The sequence below is a fragment of the Phyllobates terribilis genome, unplaced genomic scaffold, assembly GCF_046119375.1.
Source record: "Phyllobates terribilis strain yellow unplaced genomic scaffold, ASM4611937v1 Scaffold_5__5_contigs__length_657084704, whole genome shotgun sequence".
Classification (NCBI taxonomy): Eukaryota; Metazoa; Chordata; class Amphibia; order Anura; family Dendrobatidae; genus Phyllobates; species Phyllobates terribilis.
The window spans coordinates 434533741-434547937 of NW_027362765.1; the positions used below are offsets into that span (position 1 = coordinate 434533741).

The window sequence follows — 14197 nt, forward strand, 5'->3', positions numbered from 1 at the left end:
GCCTGGAGAGTGAAGTCTCCAGGCTATGTCTGGGAAAAGCCAGAGAGCAACACCGGAGGACTGGTGTTTGCTGGGACTTTATCGAGTTACCCGGAGCAGGCCGAGCCTCGATTGATATCGGACTCTGTTATAACTTATCTTTTGTTATCCCGTTAACCCCGTGAGGGTCTGTTTATTTTTATGGGACACTGCTGGAGTTTATGCTACAGAATAAACCAGCAGGAAGTTTAACCCTAACTGTGTGTCGTGTGTCTGCCTCTGGAGGGCCCTGCAAGTCGCTTTACCACAATATTTACATCTATGCTATACTTTAATTCTTTTTTGGGCAAATTTATTTTATTCACCTTTTCATTCATCAAAAATCTGAATTTTTTGGGGACGTGACATTATATTAATCTTTAGTGTGTTCCTTGTATTGCTGATAATGATTCCTGTGTTCTCCCTTTATAACATGATAAACAACTGTCATTATTACATTGAATAAATCATCCACAACCCACACTTTTAAACTCGTTGTTTAACTCCATCATCAAAAGAAGGGATGTCTATAGCCATAAATATAATAATATCTGTGGAGATAGGGGGCAGTGGGTGCTTTCGTCCGTACCAGGGCTCATCCCACTGGTGCGGACTCCTTTTCCCGTGGGCATATTACTACTCATACAACAGAGGGTGAAGGTAAAACAGTGTGGCAATACTTTATTGGGCTACCAAACATACAATAACATAGAACATTCCCAGCAAAATACCCAAGATGGTGCATGCCAGAGATTCACAGGGATACGCAAGCACATGATTCCGATTACTCATTAAATAGCTATCGGCAAGTTACCAGTGAGTTTATGGCGTACACATCTCCGGATTCCAATACATTGAATATGTGTATATGCCCCCATATGGTCACAATAGCCCGACTATGATTATGCACTGCCACCATGATCAGATTTGAATAACAATACAGGCCTGATCGGACGCCGTTCTTACTGGTAGCATATGGCTTTGGGGGAGGAATGATTACAGAGCAAAACAAATAAAACTATTAAATTTTATATTTAATCCAAAAGGGAAGCAGTGTTTATGAAAAATGTACAAAGGTTTTACAAATGGAGACAATACAGTACAGACTATATAGTTACACCAAAATAAAAAGGATTAATAGAAGACTTACTAGACAGATCTCAGAGACGATTCAGTTTAGCTGGAGGGAAAGCTCTCCAATGGACCGTTATCGAACGGGACGTGTGCTACAAAATATTTAACTTCCAGCATGAGTATGGACCCATCTTCAGCTGAGTCTTTAATGCCGAAGGGGGTACCTGCCCAAACACGCCCCTGTGATGACCTCACATAGGTGAGGCTCCACCCTTCATGTTTTTATTAAAAACCCTAACTCCTTGCTGGTGGATCACTGAAGCTCGCAAGAGATATCATATTTTTTATTACGAGTTTACCTTTCTTTAGAGACCACACATTGCATGGCTTCGGTCTGTTGTTTTTGTACTTTTGCATTATGGCTCACCGGAAGGGTTCACAGATTCGGAAAAAATATGCGTATTGTTCCTTAGCTGACCACGCTGCTAAAAATGTGTCCCAATATTATCAGAAGTATAGAACTTCCGATATTCTATATTTCGTGTCGGTGCCGGTGAGACTGCAGATTTCTGCTGACCAAATGGGGATGCTCTGGGAGTGAGAGGGAATTCTTTTTGAAGCTGGGAGCTGCATCCTCCTCACCTGGGTGTATATTTATCACAGGCTTGTGCTACTAGGAAATACATTTGTATGTTAATTTGAATGGACAAGTGAGTTTGCCACCTCTCTCGTGTGTGCTTTGATTTGCATGGAGAGCTTCTTTTACTCTGACAGATGGGCGGTAAGGGAGGGGTGAAGAGGGGCTTGGGGGAGGGATATTCTTAATATTTTCTATGACAGTGTAAAATTGCAAAGTCTCTCTTTCCGCTGACTCACCTGGATTAAAGCAGCTGCGACTCTGAGGTTTCCCAAACTGACAACCCCCACCAGTGGCACCACCCTTTTGGCGGGCACCCACAGAGAGGAGGTAATGACAAGCTTAGGAAGCTAACAGTCCATTCAGGAATGTGGCCAGGCGACAGTATGATGCCCAACCTAGCTACTCTGAACGTCTTCACTGAGCCAGGTGACCGAATTATCCCAACCTGGATTCTCCAAATGTATCCCTGGGGTCTGGTGACTGGAGGTTCAATATTATTCAATGGAGTAGATATGTGCTATTCCTGCTGGGGCCATGGTCCCCTAAGCAGACATCCTGTAGAAAGTCAAATCTATGTCCCTCTTAATGGAGTCATGTTGTCCTACTTGTTACTCTGGCAGTTCACTCTGATTATTTTTTCAGAACTATATAAATCCTTTTTTATACCCACATCTGTGTCTCAGGTCATCATCCACAGATCAGGGGGGAGGTGGAATGAGTTTCACTCTCATTGTTTGAGAATTTAATCAATCTACATAGTTTGTCCTTCTCTGTTTTGTGGGTCAACAAGCCACAGGGTCCACACAATGGTCAATCAAAAACATGCATTGCTCACTGACCCTGCATCCCTGACTTGCAAAGTTAGCAGACAGTAAGTTGCGGTAAATATCAACTCAAGTGTCAATATGCGGAAATGCTCTGCATTTTTCCTGAGTGATTATGCATCTCCCTGGCAGAAAAAACACATGCAGATTTTACATGCATTTTTTTCTGCCAGGTAGAAGCATTTATCAAGCGTTTTTAACATGCATTTCCGCACGCGTTTTGTCAAGCGATTTTGAGCATCACTTGGAAAAGTGCTTGACATCTTGGTCACAAAATATAAATCCATGTAACCGGCATGGATTTGTATTGTGTTAACCATCTGCTACTTTAAATGCAGCATCGATAGTAAAATAAAAAGAATTAAAATGTAAAAAAAAAAAAAAACATTATGCTCACCTTCTGATGGCCCCCTGTCTCCTCAGCGATGCGTCCTGGCTACCCGGCGGCTCGTGATACTGTAAAAGGACCTGCCGTGACATCGTTTAGTCATGTGACAGGTCACGCGTCCGCCGACGTCAGCGGTCACGTGACCAGCACATGACTAAATGATGTCATGGAAGGTCCTTTTACACCATCGCGAACCACCGGGGAGCCAGGATGCATCACTAAGGAGACAGGGGGCCATCAGAAGGTGAGTATAATGTTTTTTTATTTTAATTATTTTTTATCTACAGGTACTATGGTACCTGGGTCTGGAGGAGAGTCTCCTCTTCTCCAGACCTGGGTACCATCTGCACATTGAATCGCATAACATCCACATGCATACTTGTTTGCATGAGGATGTTATGCGGTTCACTGCAAGTCAATGGCGGCAATTTGGCCAAATTAGTGGACGTGCTGCAGATTTTTCCGCAATGATCATCCGCAGCAGAAATTTCCGCAGCATGTGCACAGCACATGCGGATTATCATTGGGAAACATGGCAGACAACTTAGCATGAGTTTTTAATGCATTTTCGATGCGGAAATGCAGCCGCGGAAACGTATTAAATCTGCACGCAGCCTACAAGTAAAGGTATCACACAAAGTAGCATATAGACATCATAGATTTTGCAGAACAAAAAAATGCACTCTAACATATAAGCAAAGTGCATGGGTTATCATAGTGGAAAGACTGCGGTAGAAACCTATAAATCAATAAATAAAAAAAATACACGTGCCTTTTTAATAGGTTCTACCTATATTATCCAGAGCCATTACTTATTGTAGCCATTAACATTGCAAATTTGTATGGGAAGTGCATATTCATTCAAAGTAGCCACATTCAAGATAGTCACATAGTAGTACTTGCAGTCTTTAGATAGTGAGCCTGTGTGTGTCTGAGCCACCACCCAGACACACACAGGCTTAGATACACACAGCCCAGATACAATCGGCCAATCAGTGACCACTTTGCTCTTCCTTCTTTGGACAAATCAAACATCCAGAGGAAATTAGAGCTGTGGCTGGAACCTCAAGCCCACATGGGAGGTGAGTATACATGGTATTATTTGATAAGGGGAAAACATGGTGAATCAGTATGGGTTATCGTAGTAGTGGACAACCTTTTTAAGTCCTGTTTCTGATTTTCCTTCTCTTGGTATAGTGTTGTACTCCATAATTACACTGATACCAGAGTCTGGTTCTAAAGCTTTGCATAATTTTGTTTCCACTTTTAGACTTTCTCCATTTAATAAATTCTTAACCTCCTTCAAGTGTTATCTTCAGCTTCATTCTTAATATGCTCTTTTAGGTTAAAGGAGAAAATGTACTCCTGTAATACATCTATGGTGGAAGGATGGCAGGGTCCAGACTGCTGGCTTCAAAATTCAGACCGCAGTTGTCCAGTTCAGTGCCCCTGGCCAGCAGTGTAGCCTTATCATTGTTTATTACACATTTATATAATGTTCCATGCAGAATGGGAATACTTTTTTGACAATATTTCAGTGAATTATTTTTGTAAATGAACATTTTCTTTATCATTTTTTTAGGTACAGACATGTCTTTAAGATTGGTAAATGGCAATGGACAATGTAACGGCCGTGTTGAAATACTCTATAATGGAGCATGGGGAACTGTGTGTGATGATTATTGGGATATTAATGCTGCACAAGTTGTATGCCTGCAGTTAAATTGTGGCCAAGCTCTTGCATTTAATGGCAGTGCTGCATTTGGCCATGGACCAGGATTAATTGTATTGGATGATGTGCAATGTACTGGTAATGAACTACACGTATGGGACTGTCCACACCAACCATTTACAGTACATAACTGTGGACACAATGAAGATGCTGGAGTCATCTGCTCAGGTATATTTGAATGGATTAAATCCTATGTAGTCATCTGTTATCCTATCATGTTGTTTGCATAGATGTTCAAGTTGAGCAACACAACACAGGGTGAAAGCAAAACAGTGTGGCAATACTTTATAGAGCCACCAAACAGACAATAACATATAGAACATTCCCAGCAAAATACCCAAGATGGTGCAAAATTACAGAGTCTCACTTTCCACTGACTCACCGGGATTAGAGCAGCTGCGATTCCGAGGCTTCCAGGGCTGACTACCCACACCAGAGTCACCACTAGTTTTGAGCGATACCTTCCGATATCGGGAAATATCGGATCGGATTGGATCCAACCGATACCCAAAAAATATCGGATATCGCCGATTCCGATACCGGAAACCAATGCAAGTCAACTAAGAATAATGTAGAATGTATTGGGGGAGGTGGGGAAGACAATAAAGGCATAGAGGTTTAGCCCAATCAAATGGAATTGCAGGAATTAATATTTTTTAAAGACGTTCTGAGTTACAAAAATATTGACTATGTTAAGTTTTTTTATATTTTATCAGATATTTATGTTTCACTACTTCCATGCTCTTCACCTTCTTTTTTACTTCTCCCACACTTTCTCCTTCATCATCCTCAGCATCAGCATCTTTTTAATCAACTTCTTGTTCACCTTCTTCATCTTCTTCTTGTTCACCTTCTTCGTATTATTCTTTTTTTTTACATTCTTCAAATTCTTCTTATTCAACTATTCTTCTTCTTCATATTCTACTTCTTCATCTTCTTCATATTCTTCTTCTTCATCATATTCTTTTTTGTGACAGGCATTCCTGTAGCTGTTATCTATAAAAGTTTGAAGATTGCACCTTTTGTTTTGCCTGTTGCAAAAGATTTACAACAGGATTTGTCCGCGTTCAGTTTGGCCTGCAGCAGCAGGTCTTTTCCAGGGGCACCACGAGGAGGAACGGACTCACCACCATACACTGCTTAGTCTTCTTCTGCTTATAATTTAGATAATATCTTTTGCTCTGATTTTTAGTCTTATGCTTAATGATGTTCTGCTTTTTGTTCTGCAGCTTCTTGTTCTTCTGCTGCTTGGTTTTCTGTCTCTTGTTCTTCTGTATCTTGGTGGTTGTCTTCTTGTTCTTTGTCCTCTTGGTCATCTTCTTCAGGGTCATCTTTTTGGTCTTCTTCGGGGTGGTCTTCAGGGTCGTCGACTTCGGGGTCCTCGTCTTCTTCGGGGAGGTCTTCAGGGTCCTCGTCTTCAGGGTCGTCGTCTTCGGGGTCCTCGTCTTCTTTGGGGTGGTCTTCAGGGTCCTCGTCTTCAGGGTTGTCATCTTCGGGGTCCTCGTCTTCGGGGTCCTCTTCGGGGTGGTCTTCAGGGTCCTCGTCTTCAGGGTCGTCGTCTTCGGGGTCCTCGTCTTCTTTGGGGTCGTCTTCAGGGTCCTCGTCTTCAGGGTTGTCATCTTCGGGGTCCTCGTCTTCTTCGGGGTGGCCTTCACGGTCCTCGTCTTCAGGGTCGTCGTCAGGGAGATCCAGCGTGATTACCAAAAACCATTTCAAAAAGCTTGAGCTCGGAAATGTAGCAGAAGGTACAAGAAGGCTGAGGAACTGCCGAGAACCAGCTGACGGTACTGAAACCCGGATGGGTAGCAGAAGGTACTAGAGCCAATGGAACTACCGAGGACCAGCTGACGGTACTGGACCCCGGTTACTAAGCAGGAGGTACCTGTGCCAGAAAGCACTACCAAGGACCAGCAGACGTTGGTGGAACTTGGATACCAAGAAGTAGGCACCTAAGCCAAAGGCACTGCCGAGAGCCAGCTGACGGTACTGGAACCTGGATGGGTAGCAGAAGGTACAAGAGCAAATGGAATTACCGAGGACCAGCTGACGGTACTGGAACCCAGATGGGTAGCAGAAGGTACAAGAGCCAATGGAAATACCGAGGACCAGCTGATGGTACTGGAACCCGGTTACTAAGCAGGAGGTACCTGTGCCAGAAAGCACTACCAAGGACCAGCAGACGTTAGTGGAGCTTGGATACCGAGAAGGAGGCACCTAAGCCAAAGGCACTGCCGAGAACCAGCTGATGGTACTGGAACCCGGATGGGTAGCAGAAGGTACACATGACAAAAAAAGTTGCAAAGCCGCGAGCCGGCCTGAGTTACCAAAACCCACAGTCCTACAAGGGGTGCTTGTCCTTTTGGCACTATGGAACCAGCCTTCATTGCCAGATCCCGCAGCCCACATAGGAGTCACCTAAACTGCAGGCACCATAGAGTCGGCTAATCTGACTGCAACACGACAGGACAACGTATTGGAGGCAAAGTGACGTTGACACTACCCGGAAGCAACTGGCGTGCTGGAACCAGGCTGGGCAGGAGGTAGTACCCATGCCAAAGACACTGCCGGGAAACAGCTGGCGGGGCTGTAACCCAGGGTAAATACTGAAAAAAGAGTGGAGCCAGAGGTGTAATTGGAGCAAGTTTTAAATCTGTAGTAGTAGTGAGAATGTGGACAGAGCAGGAGAATTTGCTGGACACACAGCTGGGGATCAGCTGACGTTACTGAACCCCAATAACACGGCAGCAAGTGTTGACTGTGCAGACGACACTTCTGAGCGGCAACTGGTGGTGTTGGAGCTCAGGGATAATCCTGAAAATAGAGTGGAGCCAGAGGTGTAATTGGAGCAAGTTTTAAATCTGTAGTAGTAGTGAGAATGTGGACAGAGCAGGAGAATTTGCCGGACACACAGCTGGGGATCAGCTGACGTTACTGAACCCCAATAACACTGGACACTGGACCAAGTGTTGACTGTGCAGACAGCACTCCTTAGCAGCAACTGGTGGTATTGGAGCTCAGGGATAATACTGAAAACAGAGAGGAGCCAGAGGTGTATTTGGAGCAAGTTTTAAATCTGTAGTAGAGTGGATGTGGACAGAGCAGGAGATATTGCCGAACACACAGCTGGGGATCAGCGGACGTTACTGAACCCCAATTACACTGGACCAAGTGTTGACTGTGCAGACAGCACTTCTGAGCAGCAACTGGCGGTGTTGGAGCTCAAGGATAATACTGAAAACAGAGAAGAGCCAGAGGTGTAATTGGAGCAAGTTTTAAATTAGTAGTAGAGTGGATGTGGACAGAGCAGGAGAATTTGCCGGACACACATCAGGGGATAAGCTGACGTTACTGAACCCCAATAACACTGAACCAAGCGTTGACTGTGCAGACGGCACTTCTGAGCAGCAACTGGCGGTGTTGGAGCCCAGGATTACAGTTAAGGTGATAGAAACATGAACACAACAGGAGTCCTGGAAACTGTTGCCAACCAATTATTTATTCTGGAAGAGGACTGGCAAATTCATGCGAGATCCAGGCCTTGTTCATTTTAAGAAAAGTAAGCCGTCAATGTTATCGGAGGATAGTCGCATGCGACGGTCTGTTAGTACACCACCTGCGGCACTAAAGACGCGTTCCGATAATACACTAGCAGCAGGGCAAGCCAGAACCTCCAATGCATACTGGCTAAGCTCTCTCCATGTATCCAGCTTAGAGACTCAAAACTTGAAAGGGGAAGAGCCGTCTGGGAGTGCACTCAGAGGGCAAGACATGTAGTCTGTCACCATCTGACGGAAACGTTGCCTCCTGCTGACTGGAGCTGTTTGTGATGGTGTAGACATTTGTGGCGGGGACACAAAACTTTGCCACATTTGGGCCATACTGGTCTTGCCTTGTGCTGAGGCCATGCTTCTGCTCCCTCTTTGTGCAGAGCTTCCTCCACTGCCTCGACGCACTGAGATGCTTTGTAAAGCACTAGCAGCACTGCTCTCGGGTGGAATGGAGAACCTGATGGAATGCACCACTGCGTCTTGGTACTCCCGCATTTTACGCTCCCAGTTCAACGGTGTTATGAGGCTTGGTAAGTTGTCCCAGTAGCGAGGATCTAGGAGGGTGGACACCCAATAATCAGCCGTGTTGAGAATGTGGGCGATGCGGCGGTCGTTTCTCAGACACTGCAGCATGAAATCAACCATGTGCTGCAGACTGCCAACTGGCCAAGAAACGCTATCCCCTGCTTGAGGTGTGATCTCTGCCTGCTCTGCATCACCCCACCCTCGCTCTAGATACTGACTACTAGAGCATTGTGTACCTCCCTCCTCTGGACAGATGTCTTCCTCCTCCATTGACTCCTCCTCATCCTCCTCACAAAGTGTCCCCTGCCTAGGCCTTTGTGAGGAACCACGTTGCGCAGACTGTACAGAAGCAGATGGCATTTGTGACTCCTCTTCCTCCACCTCTTCCAAAACCTCCTCCCTTAGTGCTTGCAGTGTTTTTTCAAGCAGGCAGATAAGGGGGATAGTCATGCTGACTAGTGCATCATCTGCACTCGCCATCCACGTGGAATAATCGAAGGCACGCAAAACGTGGCAAGTGTCCTTCATAGAGGCCCACTCAGTGGTGGTGAAGTGTGAACGGCGCACACTGCAACTTGTTTGCGCCTGCTGCAGCTGGCACTCCATTACTGCTGCCTGCTGCTCACACAGCCTCTCCAACATATGTAACGTTGAATTCCACCTGGTGGGTAGGTCACATATGATGCGATGTTCTGGAAGACGTAATCGGCGCTGCAGAGCTGCAATGCGCGATCTTGCGATGCTGGAACGCCGCAAGTGAGCGCACTCTATGTGGACCTTGTGCAGCAGTGCATCAAGATCCAGATAGTCCCTCAAAAAACTCTGCACAACCAAGTTGAGCACATGTGCCAGACATGGGATGTGAGTGAGGTTGCCTAGGCACAGAGCTGCCACCAGATTTCGGCCATTGTCACACACAACCATGCCTGGCTGGAGATTCGCTGGCACAAACCACATGTCGCTCTGCTGCTTGATGGCATTCCAGAGCTCCTGCACTGTGTGACTTCGATTCCCCAAAGAAATTAATTTTAATACGGCTTGTTGAACTTTGGCCACGGCTGTGCTCATATCGGTCATCATAACAGGTAACTGTTCACGGGTCGATGTGGAGGTAGACAGTGACGGCTCCTGCAGCGCTGATTCAGAGGAACTGGAGTATGAGGAGGAGTCAATGTGTACAGACTGGATTTCTGCAATCCTTGGAGTTGGCAGGACATGTTGAGCGCCACTCTCAAGATCTGTACCCAGCTCCACAACATTTACCCAATGGGCAGTGAGAGAAAGGTATCGTCCCTGTCCATGCTTACTGGTCCACGCATCGGTGGTCAGGTGGACCTTGCTACTGACGGTGTTTTGTAGCGCATGTTTAATTTTCCCTCCACATGCTGTTGCAGGGCAGGGACGGCTTGCCTGCTGAAATAAAAGCAGCTTGGCACGTTGTATTGTGGGACTGCCAATGCCATCAAGTTACGGAAGGTGTCAGTCTCCACCACCCTGAATGAGAGCATTTCAGGGGCCAGTAGTTTTGCAATGCCAGCATGCAGAGCCTGTGCTCGGGGGTGGTTTGCCGAGTATGGGTGCCTTTTCTCCCATGCCTGTGCTAACGATGGCTGTAGACTGGCCTGGGAGTGTGAGGATGACAGGGAACGTGGTGCTGTGGGTGGAATGGCACTGTGTCTCTGTACAACAGTGACAGAGGTTCTTCCATGGCGATCCTGTGAGGAAGCCGAACCAGCTGTGTGTGAGCTGGAGGAAGAGGCTACAACACGAGCTGAAGAGGTGGTAGGTGGCGCTGTAGGTTGGCCTAGGTCTTCAGTGTGTCTTTGTAACTCCACCACGTGCTTTGTCCGCACATGTTTAAACATATTTGTGGTATTGAGGTTGCTGACACTTTTCCCTCTTTTCACCTTCTGATTACACAGCTTGCATTTGACAAAGCAAATGTCATCTGCAACTGTGTCAAAAAAGGACCAGGCACTGCACTTTGGAGAGCCCGCTTTCGGTTTTGGAAGAGCCATGCTCCTAATGGGTGCCGAAGTGGAGGCGACAGGCAACCAAGTCTGCCCCCTCACTCTCCCTCCTTTTTGGGCCGTTCGGGGAATCTCTTCCTCAGAGCTGCTCCCACCACCTTCCTGTCCCTCACGCCATGATGGGTCAAGGACCTCATCATCTACACCACCCTCTTCAAACAACTGCTTCTCCTGGGTAGTCTCGACAGCACAGTACGCACCAGAAAGTGGCACCAGAGTCTCATCATCAGATGCGTACTGATGTGTGCTGCTGACAATAGGCACTGGCCCTCCCGCCTCTTCAGATTCAGAGAGACAAAACTGTTGCGCATCACTGCATACTACCTCTTCTTCAAATTCTCGAATTCTGCTTGGCTGGCCCCCTCTTTCCAAGCCAAGAGATTCAGCGAACAGAAGTAGAGATGGCTCCTGTCCAGGGCTCTCTGACTGCCTGGGCAATTTGGCAGGTGGTGAAGAGACAGATGGGTGCTCTTCAGTGCTCAGGACCTGAGAGGATCTGGAACTAATTGAAGTCGATGCGTTAGCTGCCATCCATCCGACAGCGGCTTCAATTTGGTCCTCCCGCAGCAGTGGGGTACGGCTAGCTCCTACAAAGCTGCGCATAAAGGGCTGTTCCCTGGTAAAACTGGGGGATGCTGAGTCACTTGTGCCCACAGCAGGCACAGAATCCCCACGTCCTCTCCCTGCAGGCACAGAATCCTCACGTCCTCTCCCTGCAGAAACTCCACGACCACATGCCTTACTCCCTGCCTTCTTCATCTTGGTAGACTGATAAAGATAGGCAGAAAAGTACTAAGGGCTTTGTGTGCTTATTCCTGAACAGCTGCTAACAGGTATAAGAAACACTAATTTTATAAAGTGTGGACTAGAATTTAATATGAGCTAATGTGGCCTACACAACTGTAAAGTGGAGTATTTGGTGAACTTTATTTAGGTTTTTTTTGTCACAAAAAGACACTGGATGTGCCCAAAGATGAAATACCGATAGTATCACAAACTTTTTGTAGCTATTATAATGCAGGAAGGTAACCTACAATGCAATAGATGAGGCAACAAAAAATAGGCTAATACTAATCTGGCTGGGGCTGCAGGGCACAAGGCTGCAGAAAGGCTTCTCTATCTTCTCCAATATAGTGTGTTTGGAACAAATCTAGCTGGATACAGATGGAAACACCACACTAATAGGAGAAATCAGGAAAAATGATCAATTAGCAAAAAAGGACAAAGTATGAGGCAGTGACGCATGCTGAGCGCACTACAACCAGACATGGCTGAAGCACACACTACAGCGTGAGCTGCACTCACACACAGAGACCTTGCAGACAGCCGTGAACAGTGCAGATGCTGAGCACTGTGCACTAGTGCTGCAAGGCAAAATAAAACTTCTCTATTTACTCCTATATAGTGTGTTTGGAACCAATCTAGCTGGATACGGATGGAACCACCACACTAATAGGAGAAATCAGGAAAAATGATCAATTAGCAAAAAAGGACAATGTATGAGGCAGTGACGCACGCTGAGCGCACTACAACCAGGTGTGGCTGAAGCACACACTACAGCGTGAGCTGCACTCACACACAGAGACCTTGCAGACAGCCGTGAACAGTGCAGATGCAGAGCACTGTGCACTAGCGCTGCAAGGCAAAATAAAGCTTCTCTATCTACTCCTATATAGTGTGTTTGGAACCAATCTAGCTGGATACTTATGGAACCACCACACTAATAGGAGAAATCAGGAAAAATGATCAATTAGCAAAAAAGCACAATGTATGAGGCAGTGATGCACGCTGAGCGCACTGCAACCAGACGTGGCTGAAGCACACACTACAGCATGAGCTGCACTCACACACAGAGACCTTGCAGACAGCCGTGAACAGCACAGTGAACTGTGCACTAGCGCTGCAAGGCACAGCAGTTTATAAAGTAGCTTGGGTAAAGCAGAATAGAGCAAATAGGTAGCTAAAACTGTCCCTCAGAACAGCAGCGTCCTATCCCTAACTGAATTCACAGCAGAGTGAGCTCAAAATGGCGGCGGCAGCTTTTATAGTGCATCATGACATCATTTCAGCAGCCAATCACAGCCATGCCATTAGTTAACATGCCTACATGCCTAACAGGATGTGCCCACACTTCTTAGGATCCTCATTGGCAGAATAAAATGAAACTTGCTCATTGCATTATGGGAACTTCCGATTCCGGTATCCGATATTCTAAAAGTATCGGAACTAAGTATCGGAATTCCGATACAGCAAATATGGGCCGATACCCGATATTTCAGTATCGGAATGCTCAACACTAGTCACCACACTTTTGGCGGGCACCCACAAAGAGTAGGTAATGACAAGTTTAGGAAGCTGACAGTCCATTGAAGAATGTGGCCAGACGACCGGATGGTCCCAACCTACCTTCTCCGAACATCTCCACGTAGCCAGGTGACTGAATGGTCCCAACCTGGATTCTCCAAATGTACCCCTGGGAGACAGGTGTCTGGTGGGTCACAATCCTAGCTTCCCCAAACATATCCATAGGTTAAGTGTTATTCTATGGAGTAGATCCTGCTGGGGCCGTGGTCCCCTTAGCTAACATCCTGTAAAAAGTCAAATCTATGTCCCTCTTAATTGAGCCATGCTGTCCTAGTTGTTGCCCTGGCAATTGACGCTGATTATTTTTTCAGAAATATAGAAATCCTTTTTTATACCCACATCTGTGGTTCAGGTCATCATCCACAGGTCAGGTGGGAGGTGGGATGAGTTTAACTCTCATTGCTTGAGTATTTAATCAATCTACATAGTTTGTATTTCTTTGTTTTGTATGTCAACATGCCACAGGGTCCACACAATGGTCAATCAAAAGATTTAGCAAACACCCATTGTTCACTGACTCTGCGTCCCTGTCTTCCAAAGTTAGCAGACAATAAGTTGCAGTAAATATCAACTCAAGTGTCAATATGCAGGATTATATAAACAATAAATTAGCACACTAAGTCAAAGATTTAAATAAAACCTTTTTAATAATACTATAAAAACACTACCCAGGATAATAAAACTCTGTACAGGAAGGCAAACATCTTCAAATTATTTACATTTTTTTAGTATTAATTCATATATATGAAACAAAATAGAATACAAGCAGAGGCATGACACAAAGTAGCACACAGACCTCACAGATGTTGCTGAACAAAAAATGCACTCTCAATTATAGGCAAAGTTCATAGGTTATTATAGTGGATAGACTGTGGTTGAAACCTAAAAAACAAAACATGAATAAAGTGCAAGCGCCTTTTTAATAGGTTCTACCTATATTATCCAGAACCATTACTTATTGCAGCCATTAACATAGATTTGTATGGGAAGAACATATTCATTCAAAGTAGTCACATTCAAGATAGTCACATAGTAGTACTTGCAATCTTGAGAG

General features: G+C 45.6%; 1 protein-coding gene across 1 annotated transcript in view; it reads left to right on the plus strand.

The window, feature by feature from the left end:
* The window catches only part of LOC141271612 (scavenger receptor cysteine-rich domain-containing protein DMBT1-like), a 76206-nt gene that overhangs the window by 59606 nt on the left and 2403 nt on the right, over window positions 1–14197 (plus strand). Inside the window, exon 5 of the mRNA XM_073681656.1 lies at window positions 4527–4844. Coding sequence (XP_073537757.1) covers window positions 4527–4844 — 318 coding nt within the window. The remainder of the gene's footprint in view (window positions 1–4526; window positions 4845–14197) is intronic.